This window comes from Cydia splendana, chromosome 22 (genome assembly GCF_910591565.1).
Source record: "Cydia splendana chromosome 22, ilCydSple1.2, whole genome shotgun sequence".
NCBI classification, from domain to species: domain Eukaryota; kingdom Metazoa; phylum Arthropoda; class Insecta; order Lepidoptera; family Tortricidae; genus Cydia; species Cydia splendana.
This window is the reverse complement of record NC_085981.1, coordinates 4,654,123-4,672,596: the sequence shown is the minus strand read 5'-3', so window position 1 is coordinate 4,672,596 and position 18,474 is coordinate 4,654,123. Positions and strand designations below refer to the sequence as shown.

Genomic DNA, 18,474 nt, shown 5'->3' with positions numbered 1-18,474 from the left:
ATGATTTGTACACTCATATTTTTACAGTTGACTGTACCTATAATACTAAGGATAATCAGAAATTTTGTGTACTAAATAAAGTACAGTGTAAGTACAGAGTTCTCGCACACAACAACATATTGTCATTGCAATAAACGATTATGATTATGAATATTATAATGACAGTGATTATGTAATGAAAGAGGTGATTTTGAAATTCGGTAGAGCCATGTAGAGCCAACTGCAACTGCCATAAAGCTTCTATCATACTGTACAATAATGTAGTCTGTGTGGAAAGATAAGAGTCGTGGAATGTATTGGGCCCCATACATTCCACGACTCTTCTCTTTCCGCACAGACTCTACATTAAAAATCTTAAAACACATTCATTCATTTATTACCTGCAATGAGGATAAACGAGGCTAATTTAATTACATAAACGGGTCTACCGCGATATAATTTCATTGTACCTTGTATTACATTGTTTTACCTTGAATTGCGACTGCTGCAACTCATCTGAAACGTCGGAATTTAAGGTAAAAACAATTTGAAATTATATCGCGGTAGACCCGTTTGTGTAGTTAAATATATGTTCAAAACGTTAAAGTTTAAAGTGTTAAACGAGGCTTAACGCAGACGACGCTGCAATCGTTTAAGAAATAAGTTTTTGGCAAAAATTTCATTTTTGGTACAAGCTTTTATCGCCGACTGTACTTTTCTTACGACAGGCAACTAATACTCATCGAGACAATTCTAAAAACCCCTAACACAATTAGGTTGCGTTGTTTCATCACAGAGTTCCTATGGCCGGCTCCTGTCTCCATCATCAGATCAGCTCGATGGTACCATAATATAGCATTGTCATCCGATTTATACATGCATGCAAAATTTCAGCTCAATCGGAAACCGGGAAGTGGATCAAATTTAACTTGCAAGATTTGATTACAGACAGACAGACAGACAGACAGACAGACAGACAGACAACAGTCAGGTGAAACTAAATAAAAGCTTGTAAAATACATATAAGTATCCCCTTAATTTTTATGCCCAATTTCAGACACAATAAACTACAGACTACCTACAGATTTTTGTTGTGTTCCTGACAGTTGGAAACATTTAAAATCTGTGAGTTTTTAATCTCATTTCTCATTAGTAGGTAGGTATAGTTTGTAGCTTTCTAATAGAGCCCGACGGCTAATCCTATTGTCTATTGTTAAGTAAAACCGCACGTGCTACTTACCTGCAAAAAAGGGTCTTAATTATTATATTTGGCACCTGAGCACGGGCTAGTCCAACGCTCAAACAACCAGTGTAGGTGCGCTCTCCGATAACACGCCTTTGTTACGCATCTCGATGACACATTTTAGACTGGTTTTGTAGCGTTCGACTCGCCGGCACTCAGTAACCGAAGTACCTACTGAGTGCCGGCGAGTTGAACGCACCACACACATCCTAATAAAATATTTATCTATTAGTTCATTTTGAATCTTATTGCAATTTCCATAGGAGTTGTAATTCAATTACCTGGGTAAAGTGAACGAACGATTTTTTATGCAGGTGGTTATGGCATGTGGCACGAGCGGTTTTATATTATATTCTGTGTAATAAAGTAGCTGGGTGTCAAATCATCCTCCAGAACTCTCCTGACACCTACATATTTACTTATCCTCCTAAGGCCCAAGGTCCTACTCATAGTACTTCAGATCTATGAGATTTAAACCATAAATATTCAATTGGAACAGAGTTGCATTTCTTTTGTTTCGTTGAATTTTCAAACAAGTAAAAATCAACTTTATTCCCTGCACTGTAGGTTCGAATTTGAGTGGCTAATTTTAGGTTTGTCATTTGTATGGCCTTAGGAGGATATACCAAACTTGTTCTGAACTTTTCATGTACAACTCTATCTACAAATAATAAATTATAGTCTAGGTACTTACCCTTTGGGCTCTGGATCCATAGTTTCGGCTGACTATAGGTATCAGAAGACTAGTGAGGAACAACATAGTGTCATAATCACTTGTCAGTTCACTTTACTATGGTTTGCAGGTACACTTCACTTCCCAAATCTAAGATAATAATAATTATTAGTCATTTGTAAATGCACTAAAATTCTTAGATAGGTATAGAACATTTACGTACTAAAATCGGCCATGAGCATGTCGGGCCATACTCAATGTATCTCATCGTATTTTTAACCACGACCCTACCAAACGTATGGACCAATTTGAGTGCGTTTTTTTTAAATCGAAAAATGTCTGTTGAGATGATTATTTTCTTAATTATGTCGTGACAATGGAATTGAGTTTTATTTTATTTAAAAAAATTCAATTGGGTTTTTAAAACCAAGTGCATGAATTAAACTTCTATATCTCTTTAAATATTTTACAACTTTGGGTTTTACGTTATAAGTATAAATAAGTTAGTTAGAGTCAGAACAAGATAACTCTGCATGGAACCACAGAATAAATAAAAGTACTAGGTACAGAAGACTCACTCTCCAACAAAACGCGTCTGTTACGATCAGGACAGACATGGCCGCTAGATGGCGACAGCGCCACGCGCGGCTTATGGCTAGCCACCAAAATTGGTGTGAAATTAACGGATGTACTTGTAGCTACCTGTAGCAAAGCGACGAAATCGCGGAGTGAGCCACGGGCGCCACGGCTGATGGAACTAGCAATGAGAAACTGTGGCAATGTCTTCATTAATGTCCAATTTCTATGAAAATATGGAGTTTATAATGAAACTCACTCACTTTGCGCAAAGTTAGCTTAGGGTGGTATTCCACCATTCCAATGTGTATTTTGTCTCATATTTTGTTTAATGAGTGAGACGCAATGACATTGGACAATGAAATTGGGCAGATGAAATATTGAGTGGTTAGACTCTACAATGTTACTGCACCGTCTAAATAATTAATTACCTAAGACTCGTAACAAAGTAATTGTGGCCATAAAACAAGTGACGTCCATCATAACCGAATGAAACGCGTATTTCATGGCCAATTTTATGAGCTATCGCATATCGATGCACCTACGTCGGAGAAACTATTCATAACGCTATAATGTCCAATGATACAGTAATACGCCACCGATTGTCGTAGAACTGGCAGCTTCCTCGCACAAAGAATAAGTATTGCGATACAGCGAGGAAATGCTGCCAGCATCTACGACACCATGCCGCAGGGGAATAGTTTTTAGTTACTTATTTATTTTAAAATTAGCTTTATTTATATTTAAGTTTTAGTTTTTAACGAATGAATGAATGAATATTTATTTGCATCAAACAAGCGTATATAGGTATACAGGTGTTACATTTTTGTTTTTGTACGATCCTTGTTTTGCCATGACTGGCGTACAAATATTGTTTTTACTAAATTGACTAATTATGTACAAGATACTATAAACCGAAACTTATAGACTACGATTTAAATTTAAATTTTATGCAATTCATGCAATATACATAAGTTTTAAAGGTAAGTTATTTAATTCAGTTTTATTTATTGGTATTCTTGTTTACTACCTATGAGCTGCTGTGTTCGTGATAATTAGAAGAAAAAGGTTTAAAAAAATACACCTATGCAATATTTTAATTTTCATTCATAGTTCGTCATACAACTAAGGGTGTAACATGTATTTATATGTAAAATGGCATACAAAGAAAAATGAATTATTTTTCCACTTCACAGTGTACTTAATAATACAAATAAATGGTCAAGTTTACCGCAAAACAAGGCGTACAAATATTGTTTTTACTAAATTGACTAATTATGTACAAGATACTATAAACCGAAACTTATAGACTACGATTTAAATTTAAATTTTATGCAATTCATGCAATATACATAAGTTTTAAAGGTAAGTTATTTAATTCAGTTTTATTTATTGGTATTCTTGTTTACTACCTATGAGCTGCTGTGTTCGTGATAATTAGAAGAAAAAGGTTTAAAAAAATACACCTATGCAATATTTTAATTTTCATTCATAGTTCGTCATACAACTAAGGGTGTAACATGTATTTATATGTAAAATGGCATACAAAGAAAAATGAATTATTTTTCCACTTCACAGTGTACTTAATAATACAAATAAATGGTCAAGTTTACCGCAAAACAATGGTAATGTACCACGTAGTAAAAAGTTGTTAGTCGCGGTATTATCATGAAATTCCACGGATTATTGACTCTATCTCTATGAACAGATATCTAGATTACAAGTCCAATAATAGATAAAGGGCCTTTACTCTAAATAATTATAATTTGTTGGACCTTCAAGATAGTTATTTTTACTACGTGGTAATTTCCATACCACTGGGGGTGGTGATGATATTATGATGATGAATTTCCATGTTTTGCGGTAAACCTAACAATTGCTTTGTATTCTTAAAAGTACATTATGAAGTGAAATGGCCAAAAAGAGAAACGAAACACTATATGACTTATGGTAGAGCTTGATCCCCCTAACCTCCTGAAACCCAGCAGCAGCATTTTGTTTTTGTATTTGGAACTCTTTTGTTATTCAATGGAAGTTTAAAATAAACTGTGGAATATGTACAAATAATTGTAGCAGGAGTCAATAGGAGGGTAAGTAATGCGAACTCGGGGTTCGATATTATATCAGATTCTTCGAGGCAAAGGTTTGGTGAGCAATGTGAATTGAGTGCAAGTTTTACGTCCTGTTTACTGCATATTTATATGCAGTTTCGTTACAAGTATCACTTGGACGTTTATGTTGTAGGTATTCTTAAATCATAGGGCTTTAAAAGTGATGGGACATGTTTATCGCTTTAATAATGCATATTTCTTACAAGTAACTAAGCGCGCAAATACCTCTATATGAGTGAATTGAAAAAAAATTGTACCTAGTTAAGCACCTATAATTAGTCTAAAGTTAATTGATTCCATTGTGTTACCACAGTTAAGCCATTTCTATTTAAGTAAGAAATATGAGAGTGTGTTAGCGTATGATATAGACTTATATGTGTACGAATTAATTAAGTACCTACAATACAATTTACATAGTTAATTTTCGTAACACAAATGAATCAATTAAGTTAAGACTAATCACAGCTTCTTAACTGCGCTTAATTACGTACAATTTTTTGCAATTCACTCTCATGCAATTTAATAGGTACCTAGGTATCGTAGTAGGTACCACTTTTTATTTTAATACGTAACTCCTGAGATAGGTTTTAATAAGGAGAAGCAACGCCCACAAAAACACGTCGTATCTTATACGAGCACCATACATAAGTATATTAGACAAAACCAGCTTAATGTAGGTACGATTATTAAAACTACCTATATTTTTTTTCGTTGCCATTTTGGCCTCATCCTATAGGTAAATAATGAGGAATGAAGCCAGTGTGTAAAGCTTTCTTACGAGCAAATTTAATCTAATCGTATAACCACACACCTAACAATGCTGTTCCACTACGCAAAACAACCGTATCTACCTAAGTGAGTTAACTCATTAAATTAATTACTGTGATCTAATGAATTTTTCTTTCAATAATTTATAATATTTCTACGTACACGTACGTATTAACCAATTATTATTTAACGTCACTGTCACTGAGGACTGTAACTTAGTAGCACAAAGTATCACGTAACGCGTAAGAGCCGCGATCGCGTGGAACTAAATGGAACAGTCCTTGAATGAATTACTATTCTCTGACAGGAAAGTACGAGAGTGTAGGGTGACCAAGTTTTACTCGCATTTTTAGAGTCCAGAGGAATAAAATATTTAGTATTAACCTCGACGCCGTGTCAAACACAAAAGCTGTCACGCGGACGCCACGTCACTGAAGTGTCAAAACTGAAATTTAACTTTATGCATATGCACGTAGGTCGATGTTGCTCTGTGGTCTATGACCGATTAAACAGTCTTTGGCGTTGAACCTGCGGTGCGGATATATCGGTCATTGGCGTCCAAAAGGTTAAGCAGAGCTGTCATGCAAAAAGGAAGGTGGTGACTTCAAAGCTCCTTTGAACTGAATTGTCGTAATCATTCTAGCAATGAAAAAAAAATGCAATAAAAGCATGACTCACGCTAGACCGGGCCGGGTCGGGCCGGAGCTTCCGGAGCTATGTTTTCTACGGAAAGCACCACGTGATCACCGATCCGCCGTCATAGAAAATGACATGTCGGACGCCTCGGCCGGGGCCCGGCCCGGTCGGCCGTGAGTCATCCTAAAAGTGTCAAAGTTTATTTTCAGTATTTTGTATGTTTCTTGCATTTAGTGCTTGGTTTTAGCCCTTTGAAAAAAAGGGCGTCAAAAAAACTGTTTGCAAAAGTGTCGCTTTCTCGACAGCATTAATGACAACGACATTTTGGAATGAATTCATGAGTTGCTTGCATTCGTTAGTTACGTTGCTAACGTTGCTAACGTTCATACGTTTAGCAGTGTCCGAAGTTTCACTTTCGGTAGGTTTCGGCATAATAAACATATTTTGGCCGAAGGTTCGGTTTCCGTCAAAAAACTGCCGAATTATTCGGCCGGGCTGAAACTGTATTTTCGATAGGGTTCGACCGAAGTTTTGATTTCAGTAGATTTCGGCATAAAATCACATTGTACAGTCAGCAGCAGAAGTTGTTAAGCGGGTGAGGTGTTCAAAATTACCTTGACACATTCGCAAGTCGCGTCAAGATCATTTTGAACACCTGGCCCGCTTAGCAACTTCTGCTGCTGACTGTACAGTTGAAGGTTCGGTTCCGTTCAAAACTAGAGCAAAACCTTTGGTTTCGGTTTCGGATGGGCAATATTAACATTTAGATAATTTATATAGTTAATTTTCAATTTCATACCACAAAAAATCCTTTTCCAACTTACTGGATTGGTCACTCTATGCATCCCTAATTACATTATAGAAACTCGTGCAGTTTAGATACATGCGCCCTCCCTCTTTCCTGACTACGGCAAACCTAAAAGAAAGGATTATGATTTTAGCAGCCATGGCATAATATTATGCCCATGGACAAATTTAGAGGAAAGCAAAAAATAGTTTAATTACTGGATTACAGCACCTAAAGAGTAGTTCAAAATTAGTAATTAAACTTTGAGTTCCTCTTAATTTGTCCATGACTGTATGTGTGTAAGTTAGGAGCGCTGGTGACCTAGCGGTAAGAGCGTGCGACTTTCAATCTGGAGGTCGCGGGTTCGAACCCCGACTCGTACCAATGAGTTTTTCGGAACTTAATGTACGAAATATCATTTGATATTTACCAGTCGCTTTTCGGTGAAGTAAAGCATCGTGAGGAAACCGGACTAATCCCAATAAGGCCTAGTTTACCCTCTGGGATGAAAGGTCAGATGGCAGTCGCTTTCGTAAAAACTAGTGCCTACGCCAATTCTTGGGATTAGTTGCTAAGCGAACCCCAGGCTCCCATGAGCCGTGGCAAAATGCCGGGACAACGCGAGGAAGATGATTATGTATGTGTGTAAGTTAGAAAATATGCCATGCCAACCGATTTGAATTAACAACATGAGTCGGCGAATGAATAGGGAATATTACGCAAAACTTTGCGTAGGGGGCGCCACGACCACTATCCATCACAATCTGGGGGTCTACCGCGAAACAAGAAAATCGACATTTCGTTATCTAACCTCTCTATCAATCTTACATATTCGAGCGATAAAGAGACAGATAACTAAATTTCGATTTTCGAGTTTCCCGGTAGGCCCTTGTTAACAAACCGCCTTGATGCATCAATGTCATATTCTATTGTCTGTGAAAACTTGTCAAAAAATAGTTTAAGGCACAGTAGGTATGTATACGACGTTACTCTATGGTTTACTAGCTAGCTTAGTGCTGCACTCTGGCGGCAGAACATTGCAGGAATAACTTTCTGTCGGAAACCGAACTTTCGGCCTAAACCATGATTTTTATGGCGAAACCTGCGGAAACCGAATCTTCGGTCGGACACTACCGAAAATACAGGCAGCCTCGGCCATGTTCGGCAGTTTTTTTGCCGAAACCGAATCTTCGGGCGAAGCATGATTGTTATACCGAAACCTGTCGAAACCGAAACCGATACTTCGGTCGAACACTAAGTTCTTTTCTTAATTTTTCTGCTTTAATCCATTGGTTGACTGGTAGAGAATGCCTTAAGGCATTAAGTCCGCTATTTGTACCTTCATGTATTGTGCAGTAAAAATTAATTAAATAAATAAGTTACTGGTTTATAAGGGTACCTTAGTAGCCTCTATTATGTATGTATGTATGTAGGCTTCTGCTTACACCCTGAAGATAATCTTATAAAATAAGAACCACTTACCCTATCGACTTGGCCTATAATTTTAGTAAAGTCAGCGTTTGGCGCTATTCCACACTGTTTTTACATGTCTGGAGACATTATTTTATTTTATTTATTCAAACATATTACACAGTAGTATTACAGTGAGACACAAGGCACTGTGGAATGGAATGCATACAATATTATTATTATCCAAAAACTTTAACATAAAGTTGTGTAATACAATAACAATAGTCTTAAATACTAACTGAAGATGGGTGATCATCCATCGCCTCTTACATTCGTCACATAACATCTTCCAACTACTGGCCATAGACTAGGAATCCTCTAGACCGAGTTTAGAGCAATTATTTCATGCAACCGATGATGCCAAAAATGCGGGGGTGCGCGGGACGGGGTGAGCGAAGTCCCGTGCCGTGATTGTTCCGTTCAAAGACACGGACGTTACACAAAGACACTTTCGACTCGAACATGGAGTAAAATTACCGTATGTAATAAAATACCTTTTTTTTTTTTTTTAAAGAGGGGAAATGCTTTACGCATACCACCCGGCGCGGGGACGGGCCGGGATGGTTATGTGGGACTCCCTGTTGTGGGCTAATGAGACCCCAGGTTTACCCACTAAAACCCCTCTGTTGCCGCCTCGCTGCTATATGGCGAGGTCCCAGGAACGCCGAAGTACTCTTCCGCAACCTCGCCAACCTAATAAAATACCTAACGCAACCACACTGACGACTCTTCCTCTTCTTCGTTACACTCTTGACAGAGTAGTCGTGGCCATTATGTAGACTTTTGAGCGACTCGTTTAACGACACGTCGCCTTCCTCCCGCAGAGCTGCTTTCCGTGAGCATTCGCTTACTGTGGCCGACACACTTTGGCTTTGATTTGGTCGGTCCATCTCATTGACGAGTACTACTCTATGACGTTTAAATAAAAAAAATGGCAACAAAAAAGGTCACCCATCCAAGTACTGACCCCGCCCGACGTTGCTTACCTTCGGTCAAAAATCACGTTTGTTGTATGGGAGCCCCACTTAAATCTTTATTTTATTCCGTTTTTAGTATTTCTTGTTATAGCGGCAACAGAAATACATCATCTGTCTAGCTATCACGGTTCGTGAGATACAGCCTGGTGACAGACGGACGGACGGACAGCGGAGTCTTAGTAATAGGGTCCCGTTTTACCCTTTGGGTACGGAACCCTAAAAAATGTAGTCAATTAAAATTGTAAGTAATATGCCATGTCATTTGCTGTAATTTTAAAGTCGAATTCGCCTCTATTCCACTGCGCATGCACAAACTCAAGAGCATTAAGTGTCATCTCACCTTTACTTGAGAGTAAAAGAGATGCATCTACATCCCACATAACGTCATCCCTGTCTTTCAGAGCTATACTTTTTTAATGATATTTTTTTATGATTAAGGCTCATGTCATCGTTTCTTAATTGTATTACGGAAGCTTAGCCGGTGAGTTGGCTTAGTTTTAAGTTAGTGTTAGACTTTAGGTTAGTCCTAGGTAGACTGTTGAGATGTGAGTTTTGTAGGTATAAGATAAATAAGAGTTAATTAGAGTAGTAAGTTCCGTAAAAAACACTTTTTCCTTTGAAAGAGGGTAATAGTTGTTCTAAAAAGTGTGCAGAAAATGATACATTTCTGCACTAGAGCATTTTACTTTCCAAGTACGATTGTTTAAACAAATCGACTATTTTCCTTTTATAATACATTTCAAATCCTCGCTCGTACCATTGAGTTTCAGTTGATTTTACCTATATTAAATAGCTTTTCGATGATAGATTTTAATTGTTATTTAAGATTTAGAAATAAAATTGAACCTTTTTTTTGCTCAGTAAAGTAAAGATAATTTAAGTACCTAAAAGATAAATCTGCAACGATTTTGACAGCACGCGCAGTGCAAGCGTTACTTATACGTCATAATTTCATACAAGTTTCATGTTTAAAATAAAACACATGCACCGCGTGTGCTAGGTATCAAAATCGTTGCAGACTTATCTTGTTCTCACTCTACCTATCTCACAATGTTGGTTCCCTAAATAAAGTTTCTATTGGATAGAAAACTAGTGTGTTCGCGCGAACAGTACATTTTTCTCTCCTGTGGGCAATAGTTAACAGCTTGTGGGCATGTAAGCAATGATTTTATCATAGTTCTCTAAATAAAAGGAGGACCTTTTCACGTGGATAAGGGTTAAATAAGAAAATTAACCTTTATAGCCCTTAACTCTTGTTTATGTCTACAGGAAAGACATAACACAGTGATCTTTTTGACCCCTCGTACAATCATACATATGAACGTAACGCTAGAGATGCAATCTCAGTATCCTCAGTAGTACGTGGACTAGAATCGAAGCCATATTGCAGAAGCCCTACTTTGTGGCCTTGTCCTCCTGATTTGTAGTTTACATTCACTGCAATGCTATAAAATACTTAGTTGCAGATTAATGCATTTGCCACCCTGCACCCTGCACCCCCTTTTACCCCCCTACACGTGTAACAACTTTTTAGTTGGCAATATTTCGTTTGGAAATATAATTTTAACCTTTAACGTGTTTGCTAAGTTGTGAGCAAAGGACATTTCGAGCGAGCAAAAATGTAGGTAACAGTTTTGAATGATTCACGTTTACTTTCACTAGACTTATATCGAGCGGGATATGAACCGTGATTACCTTTCGGGAGCTCGATAACAATACAAAAGGTAATCACGGTTCATATCCCGGTCGATATCAGTCTAGCAAAAATGTAGGTAATTGCCTACTTATTTATTAAAGCTTCCTCCAACAGTATGTTCTGTGAAAAGGCATTGAGGTAAGTAAAAGAAAACGGTAGGTACTGTAGGTATCTTGATAATCATAATAATGTGGGTAGGCTAAGCGATATTTGAATAAAATAATATATGCTCGGTAATGGTCGTTTATATCTCCTGACATGGCGCAGTCGGTGGGATACGAATTAACAAACGGAATCCGATTTCCACCTAACACCATCAACATGACGGGTTGTTAGTCTTTTCCATTTAAGGTCCTACTAAAGTTTAAAAGATCTTTTATATAAGTTTCATTCATAATTTGCTAACATAAAAAATAAAAACTTATCATAAATATTTTTATTTCTTACAGGTGTTACTCGACGCATGGCGCGTGCGCTGGGGCAGGATGTCGGGCATGACGGGCGCCAGCATGCTGCGCACACGACGCAAAGATGTCAACCTCAAACCCAACCGGAAGTAAGTACATCTACAAGATGTCGGGCATGACGGGCGCCAGCATGCTGCGCACACGACGCAAAGATGTCAACCTCAAACCCAACCGGAAGTAAGTACATCTACAAGATGTCGGGCATGACGGGCGCCAGCATGCTGCGCACACGACGCAAAGATGTCAACCTCAAACCCAACAGGAAGTAAGTACATCTACAAGATGTCGGGCATGACGGGCGCCAGCATGCTGCGCACACGACGCAAAGATGTCAACCTCAAACCCAACCGGAAGTAAGTACATCTACAAGATGTCGGGCATGACGGTCGACGGGCGCCAGCATGCTGCGCACACGACGCAAAGATGTCAACCTTAAACCGAACCGGAAGTAAGTACATCTACAAGATGTCGGGCATGACGGGCGCCAGCATGCTGCGCACACGACGCAAAGATGTCAACCTCAAACCCAACAGGAAGTAAGTACATCTACAAGATGTCGGGCATGACGGGCGCCAGCATGCTGCGCACACGACGCAAAGATGTCAACCTTAAACCGAACCGGAAGTAAGTACATCTACAAGATGTCGGGCATGACGGGCGCCAGCATGCTGCGCACACGACGCAAAGATGTCAACCTCAAACCCAACAGGAAGTAAGTACATCTACAAGATGTCGGGCATGACGGGCGCCAGCATGCTGCGCACACGACGCAAAGATGTCAATCTCAAACCCAACCGGAAGTAAGTATATCTACAAGATGTCGGGCATGACGGGCGCCAGCATGCTGCGCACACGACGCAAAGATGTCAACCTCAAACCCAACCGGAAGTAAGTACATCTACAAGATGTCGGGCATGACGGGCGCCAGCATGCTGCGCACACGACGCAAAGATGTCAATCTCAAACCCAACCGGAAGTAAGTATATCTACAAGATGTCGGGCATGACGGGCGCCAGCATGCTGCGCACACGACGCAAAGATGTCAACCTCAAACCCAACCGGAAGTAAGTATATCTACAAGATGTCGGGCATGACGGGCGCCAGCATGCTGCGCACACGACGCAAAGATGTCAACCTCAAACCCAACCGGAAGTAAGTACATCTACAAGATGTCAGGCATGACGGGCGCCAGCATGCTGCGCACACGACGCAAAGATGTCAACCTCAAACCCAACCGGAAGTAAGTACATCTACAAGATGTCGGGCATGACGGGCGCCAGCATGCTGCGCACACGACGCAAAGATGTCAACCTCAAACCCAACCGGAAGTAAGTACATCTACAAGATGTCGGACATGACGGGTGCCAGCATGCTGCGCACACGACGCAAAGATGTCAACCTCAAACCCAACCGGAAGTAAGTACATCTACAAGATGTCGGGCATGACGGGCGCCAGCATGCTGCGCACACGACGCAAAGATGTCAACCTCAAACCCAACCGGAAGTAAGTACATCTACAAGATGTCGGGCATGACGGGCGCCAGCATGCTGCGCACACGACGCAAAGATGTCAACCTCAAACCCAACCGGAAGTAAGTACATCTACAAGATGTCGGGCATGACGGGCGCCAGCATGCTGCAAATTATCGATCCTAGAAGAAAAATTGTGAGGACCAAACTTGTAGAGAATCAAATTTCCTACAATTTTTGTTGTCACGGTGTTACTGTAAAATCAAAAATGGCCGAGTTATTCAAGAAAAACCGTTTTTCGAATATACACAGGAGCCTGATTCAGTCTACTTTTTGAATTTACACTCCCAGTGTCCCCCCGAGGGACCTACGAAAAAAAATCCAAGAACTGATTATTCACGGCAAGGGTCGGTTTTTTGGATATGACTGGACTATTCTAGAAGGCGCTTGGGTACTCTGGCCTCGTCCATTCGTATCTCGTGCTCTGCCCATCGCAGGCGTCCGATCTTTATGGTCTTACTGACTTTAATGGCACTATACTTATGATGAATGATATTTTCGCAGGTTGGACCGCAAGTCGTCGCGGGGTATGCTCTTCGAGAACGAAGAGTTGCGTCTGCGCACTATCAACATTAACGCGGAGGTCGAACGAGGTATATCATTAAATTTCATTACTATAATATTTCGCTAATATCATCATTCGCTTGCCCTTATCCCATTCATTTGGGGTCGGCGCAGCATGTCTTTTTCTTCCATACCTCTCTCTCGCCCGTCATCTCATCATTCACTTGCGTTCGCTTCATATCATCTCTCACACAGTCCATCCACCCTTTTCTCGGTCTTCCTCTCCCATTACTTCCCTCCACATTCATTCGTAATACCTTTTTCGTCACATGACTTTCATCCCTCCGCATCACATGCCCGTACCACGCTAGGCGATTCGCTCTTACTTTTTCTACTATGGGTGCAACTTTTAGGCTTCCTCTTATATACTCATTCCTTATCCTATCCATTCTTGTCACGCCACACATCCATCTTAACATTCTCATCTCCGCTACATGCAACCTCTTTTCATCCGTCACCTTTAGGGCCCAACACTCCGATCCATACATGACGACAGGTCTTATGATGGTTTTATAAATTTTACCCTTCAATCGAAGAGGCATTCGGGCGTCGCAAATGGTTCCTGTGACCTGTCGCCATTTCGTCCATCCTGTGCTAATCCGGTTTTTCACATCACGGTCAATATCGCCATCGCACTGTACCAGCGAGCCGAGGTACTTGAAGTCGGAGCAGACCGGCAACGTAACGCCATCGAGTTCCATGGCAGCGAAACTGGAGAGACCGCCGAAATCGCAGAACATATGCTCAGTTTTAGATCTGCTGATCTTCAGGCCAACATTCTCCAGCTCATGCCGCCATTTCTCAAGTCTGCTCTGTACCTCGAGTCCGTCTTCACCCACAAGCACAATGTCATCAGCGAAAAGCATACACCAGGGTGCCTGACCAAACCTGACCTGATCTGATCTAACCTGATCAAATATATTCTTCGAAAATATGGTTTTGGATTGATTCCGATGTAATCCAAAAAGTGGTTATGGTATTGTTAAACGCAAGTAGACGACTGGAAGCCGATTAAAAGTTTTATCTGAGACAGCGATACCATAGGTAATAAAACTAATTAAACAAGTAACCACACTAACATGATCTTATTTGAGGGAAGATTAGGAAGAAAACATAGATGTAAGCTTCACAACGTAAGGTCCACTATCTAGCTTCTTGAACACATTATCAACCATTTTGTATCCGTTGCAAAAATGTCATTGTACAGTGAGCTGCGAAATTGCATGGAGAAATTACGAATGAATTCATTGATAAAGTCGCCATTCACTTTTGCGGCTGATGTTACGTACTTAAAATATCTTAACTTTGTAATGTTATATTTATATCCAACAGGGCAGTCAGACATAAAGAAGCTAAAACGAGAAAACGATCAGCTGAAGAGAGAAATCTCTGCACTCCGTTACGAGTATGACCGTCTTGACCGCCTGCTGCGTGACCGAAAATCCTCGCCTGACAACTCTGACGTAAGCACTTACAATAAAGTTACAAACTATAAAACTTTAAAAGCTAAAAAAATTATAATACTAATCTTAAAATAAAATACAATACAATGGGCTGTACAATGGGCTGTGCTCTGAGGAACTATTTGACATGATGCCGACAGCCGCTTTCTATCACCGCACCGCTCGCCGTCGTCGGCAGGGTGTTCATCCTCACACCCTAGAACCTAAATGGTCGCGTACTGTGCGATTTAAGAGGAATTTCCTCCCGCGGACGCTCCGGCTGTGGAATGAGTCCCTTCCGAGGTTTTCCCGAGAGTCTACAGTATGGGGTTCTTCAAAAAAGGAGTGTACAGGTTTTTAAAAGGTCGGCAACGCGCATGTAACACTTCTGGAGTTGCAGGCGTCCACAGGCTGCGGTGACTGCTTACCATCAGGCGGGCCGTATGCTTGTTTGCCACCGATGTGGTATTAAAAAAAAGTACTAAAAAATATCCCCCTGCTGCCGTAGATGCTGGCAAGCATTTCCTCGCTGTACCGCTAGACTAATTCTTTGAGCGAGGAAGCTGCCAGCTCTACGGTCACAGGTGATACCTTTTGGATAGTTCCTTAATAAGCTTAAGGGCGCTTGGATTCCAGTTTTCTAGTTCATGCGTTTTAGACCGCATGATATGATCAAAAAAGCTGAGCGCGCGTTCTTAACATACCTATTGTAGAGAACCGTGTAGTGATTTTCAGCTCCTCTAGGACGGACTTATTGGTTCGCATAGCCGTCTAGGATATGCGTAGGAATCTTCTTTCTTCCTAGCGTGAGACATGCTAAACTCTTGAGTCTTTCCCACCTTGTCACTCTGCCCAGGCTCCCACCGTCTACGTCTGTACTCGAGTTTTGCCGATCTCATTTGGCTACCGGCCAAGGGACAGAAGGCTAACGACCGGCGGTCCCTTGACCTATATGGGTAACGAGTATTCTTTGTACTGAGTGATAAAAGTTAAAAAAAGTCCGTCAAACGTTTGCCGATGTGATTGCTACGAGTACGTTGAATGAGATGACCGTTGATATCTTCAGATCTTAAAGCGATAAATGTCTTGCAGGGTAAATGCGTCCGGATTTAAAAGGGCGCCGATCGGTTTGGATATCATTTAATCCCTACTCCTAATGCCTCATGTAGAAAATGAGACCAGATGTCGAGCCAGGTTTAATTTCCTTGCAAATTGATGAAAAATCTATCAAAATGAAATATTCAATACGCTAATAGATAATATGTTTAGGTTAATAAAGGTACGTTACATATTTTATGATTTGCATTAAGTTCCTACTTGCGTGTCGCATGGTGCCATCTGTCGGAAAGTGTGTGACGTAAAACAAACGTTACTATTTTCGAAAATTAGCGATAAAAATTTCAACCGAATTTCGGGATGTAGGACAAACACCGGCCACGAAACACGTTGTAGTTTTGAGTTATGCGAAATTGTGTAAAAAGGCCAGGCCGCGTAGCCAAGATGCCAATCGCTTACGCTCCGTAGCGATCGAAACGCAACTGTCACTGTCGCGCTAATATGGAAGAGTGATAGAGAGACATAATGCTTTTCGTTGTCGAAGCGATAGCGATTGTAACCTTGGCTAGGCCGGCTGAATAGATAAGTTAGGGTTACATATCAGAATACCGAAAAGCCGAAAATCGATTTACCTAATGTTGAATCACCTATACTCGTTTCACCTACTTTTTTTAAATACCTAATGATCAATTAACGTAAGTTCATAACACCTAATGAACGAATTACCTATTGCACGTTTCACCTACAATTGGTTTACCTAAGCTCAGAATACCTATGCTCGATTTACCTAAAGTTGAAACACCTAATACTCGAAATACCTAAAGCTAATATACCTAATACATGAAACACCTAATGTTGATATACCTAATGCAGGAAATACCTAAACTCGGTATACCTAATGATCGAATTGCCTAAAGTTAATATAGGTACCTATTGCACGAATTACCTAAAGTCGATATACCTAATGATTGAATTACCTAAAGTTAACATACCTAATGAACGAAATACCTCAATTCGATACACCTAATGCACAAAATACCTGAAGTCGATGCACTTAATGAACGAAATACCTAAAATCAAAAATATAATTATTGTTTAGTAGAATATTATTAGGACATACAACATTTGGTATACATTTTTTAGCCAAATCATTCAATTGGCTTACTATTTTTTATTATAATATAAGGTCTAGTCATTTGCCAGAGTCGAAATAGGTGCGACGACGAGCAACGCGAGGAGGAGCGTGTTAGGTTAACTGCGACCAAACAGTGCCAAAACCGACTTTTAATTCATCGTCATGATGTTAACTTACAAAAATTAAGTTTTTGATAACATAACTAATTTTGTATTAGACTTACGAAATCATTATACTACCTAAAAAGTATCGTTTCAAAAAGTGTATTTTTAAGTTGTTATCCAAACAAACAGTTTCTACTGTAAGGTTGGGAAATCATACGATTTATTGGGTGGAGTTGCCACCTGATCATTCGGCAAAATGATATGAATTTTGTACTAGGTATATAGACTTTAGGTATTCCGTGCATTAGGCATATCGACACTAGGTAATTCGTTCGGGAAGTATATCAACTTTAGGTATTTCGTGCGATAGGTTTAACAGTTTTAGGTATTTCGTCCATTAGGTAAATCAAGTTTAGGTACATCGTTCATTAGGTATATCAGCTTTAGGTGTATCGTCCATTAGGTATATCAGCTATAGGTGGTTCGTGCATTAGGTATAATAGCTTTGGGTGAAACGTGCAGTAGGTAAAACGTGCATCAGGTATATCGTGCATTAGGTGTTTCGTCCATTAGGTTATTTGAGCTTAGGTATTATAAACTTAGGTCAGTCAATGTTTAGGTAAAATGATCGATAGGTAATTTAAAAATAGGTGAATCAAGCATAGGTGATTCAACATTAGGTAAATCAGTTTTCGGTATTCTGATATGTAACCATAAGTTAGTTCCTAAATCAGGTTCATCATCATCATCATCTCAGCCATAAGATGTCCACTGCTGAACATAGGCCTCCCCCTTGGACCTCCATCCATACGTACCGGTTGGAAGCGACCCGCATCCAGCGTCTTCCGGCGACCTTAACAATCAGGTTACGCCTTTTCAAACGAAGGCATTGCATATGTACTCAATGTGTATGTGAAAAGCAGTTTTACTGTATGTAGTAGGTACGTGTTTCTTGACCTTGATTTTCATTGCAATGTGAACTTCTTTCGTATGGAAATAAAGCACAGTTTTCATTGGCAGGACAGCGCGGCTGTATAGAGTGCGAGTTCCATGAGTTCTACGACTTTGATCTTCAATGCGAAGTTAACTCTATTTGTATGTAAATAAAGCACAGTTTGCTTTGGCAGGACAGCGCGTCTGTATGCAGTGCGTGTCCAGAATGCGCAAGTGTCGGATCCGGGAGGGTGTTCCATGACCTTGAGGCTGTTCCTGAGGAGGGCGAGGAGGGGAATAAGGTAAGGCCATTTTATCATATTATTG

General features: G+C 40.1%; 2 protein-coding genes and 1 long non-coding RNA gene across 4 annotated transcripts in view; 2 read left to right on the top strand and 1 right to left on the bottom strand.

The window, feature by feature from the left end:
- LOC134801439 (ankyrin-2-like) overlaps window positions 1–2,016 on the bottom strand; it is a 145,529-nt gene extending 143,513 nt beyond the window's left edge. Inside the window, exon 1 of the mRNA XM_063773999.1 lies at window positions 1,917–2,016. Coding sequence (XP_063630069.1) covers window positions 1,917–1,982 — 66 coding nt within the window. The 5' untranslated portion in view covers window positions 1,983–2,016. The remainder of the gene's footprint in view (window positions 1–1,916) is intronic.
- LOC134801529 (uncharacterized) overlaps window positions 1–18,474 on the top strand; it is a 254,894-nt gene that overhangs the window by 67,657 nt on the left and 168,763 nt on the right. The window lies entirely within an intron of this gene.
- Window positions 1–18,474, top strand: part of LOC134801465 (uncharacterized) — a 72,725-nt gene that overhangs the window by 41,174 nt on the left and 13,077 nt on the right. The window contains exons 3-6 of one of the 2 annotated variants that reach the window (XM_063774062.1): window positions 11,366–11,472; window positions 13,418–13,506; window positions 14,810–14,940; window positions 18,342–18,449. In XM_063774062.1, the coding sequence (XP_063630132.1) occupies window positions 11,366–11,472; window positions 13,418–13,506; window positions 14,810–14,940; window positions 18,342–18,449 (435 nt within the window). Of the gene's footprint in view, window positions 1–11,365; window positions 11,473–12,904; window positions 12,976–13,417; window positions 13,507–14,809; window positions 14,941–18,341; window positions 18,450–18,474 lie in introns of those variants that run through there. The other variant, XM_063774064.1, reaches the window with a different exon arrangement.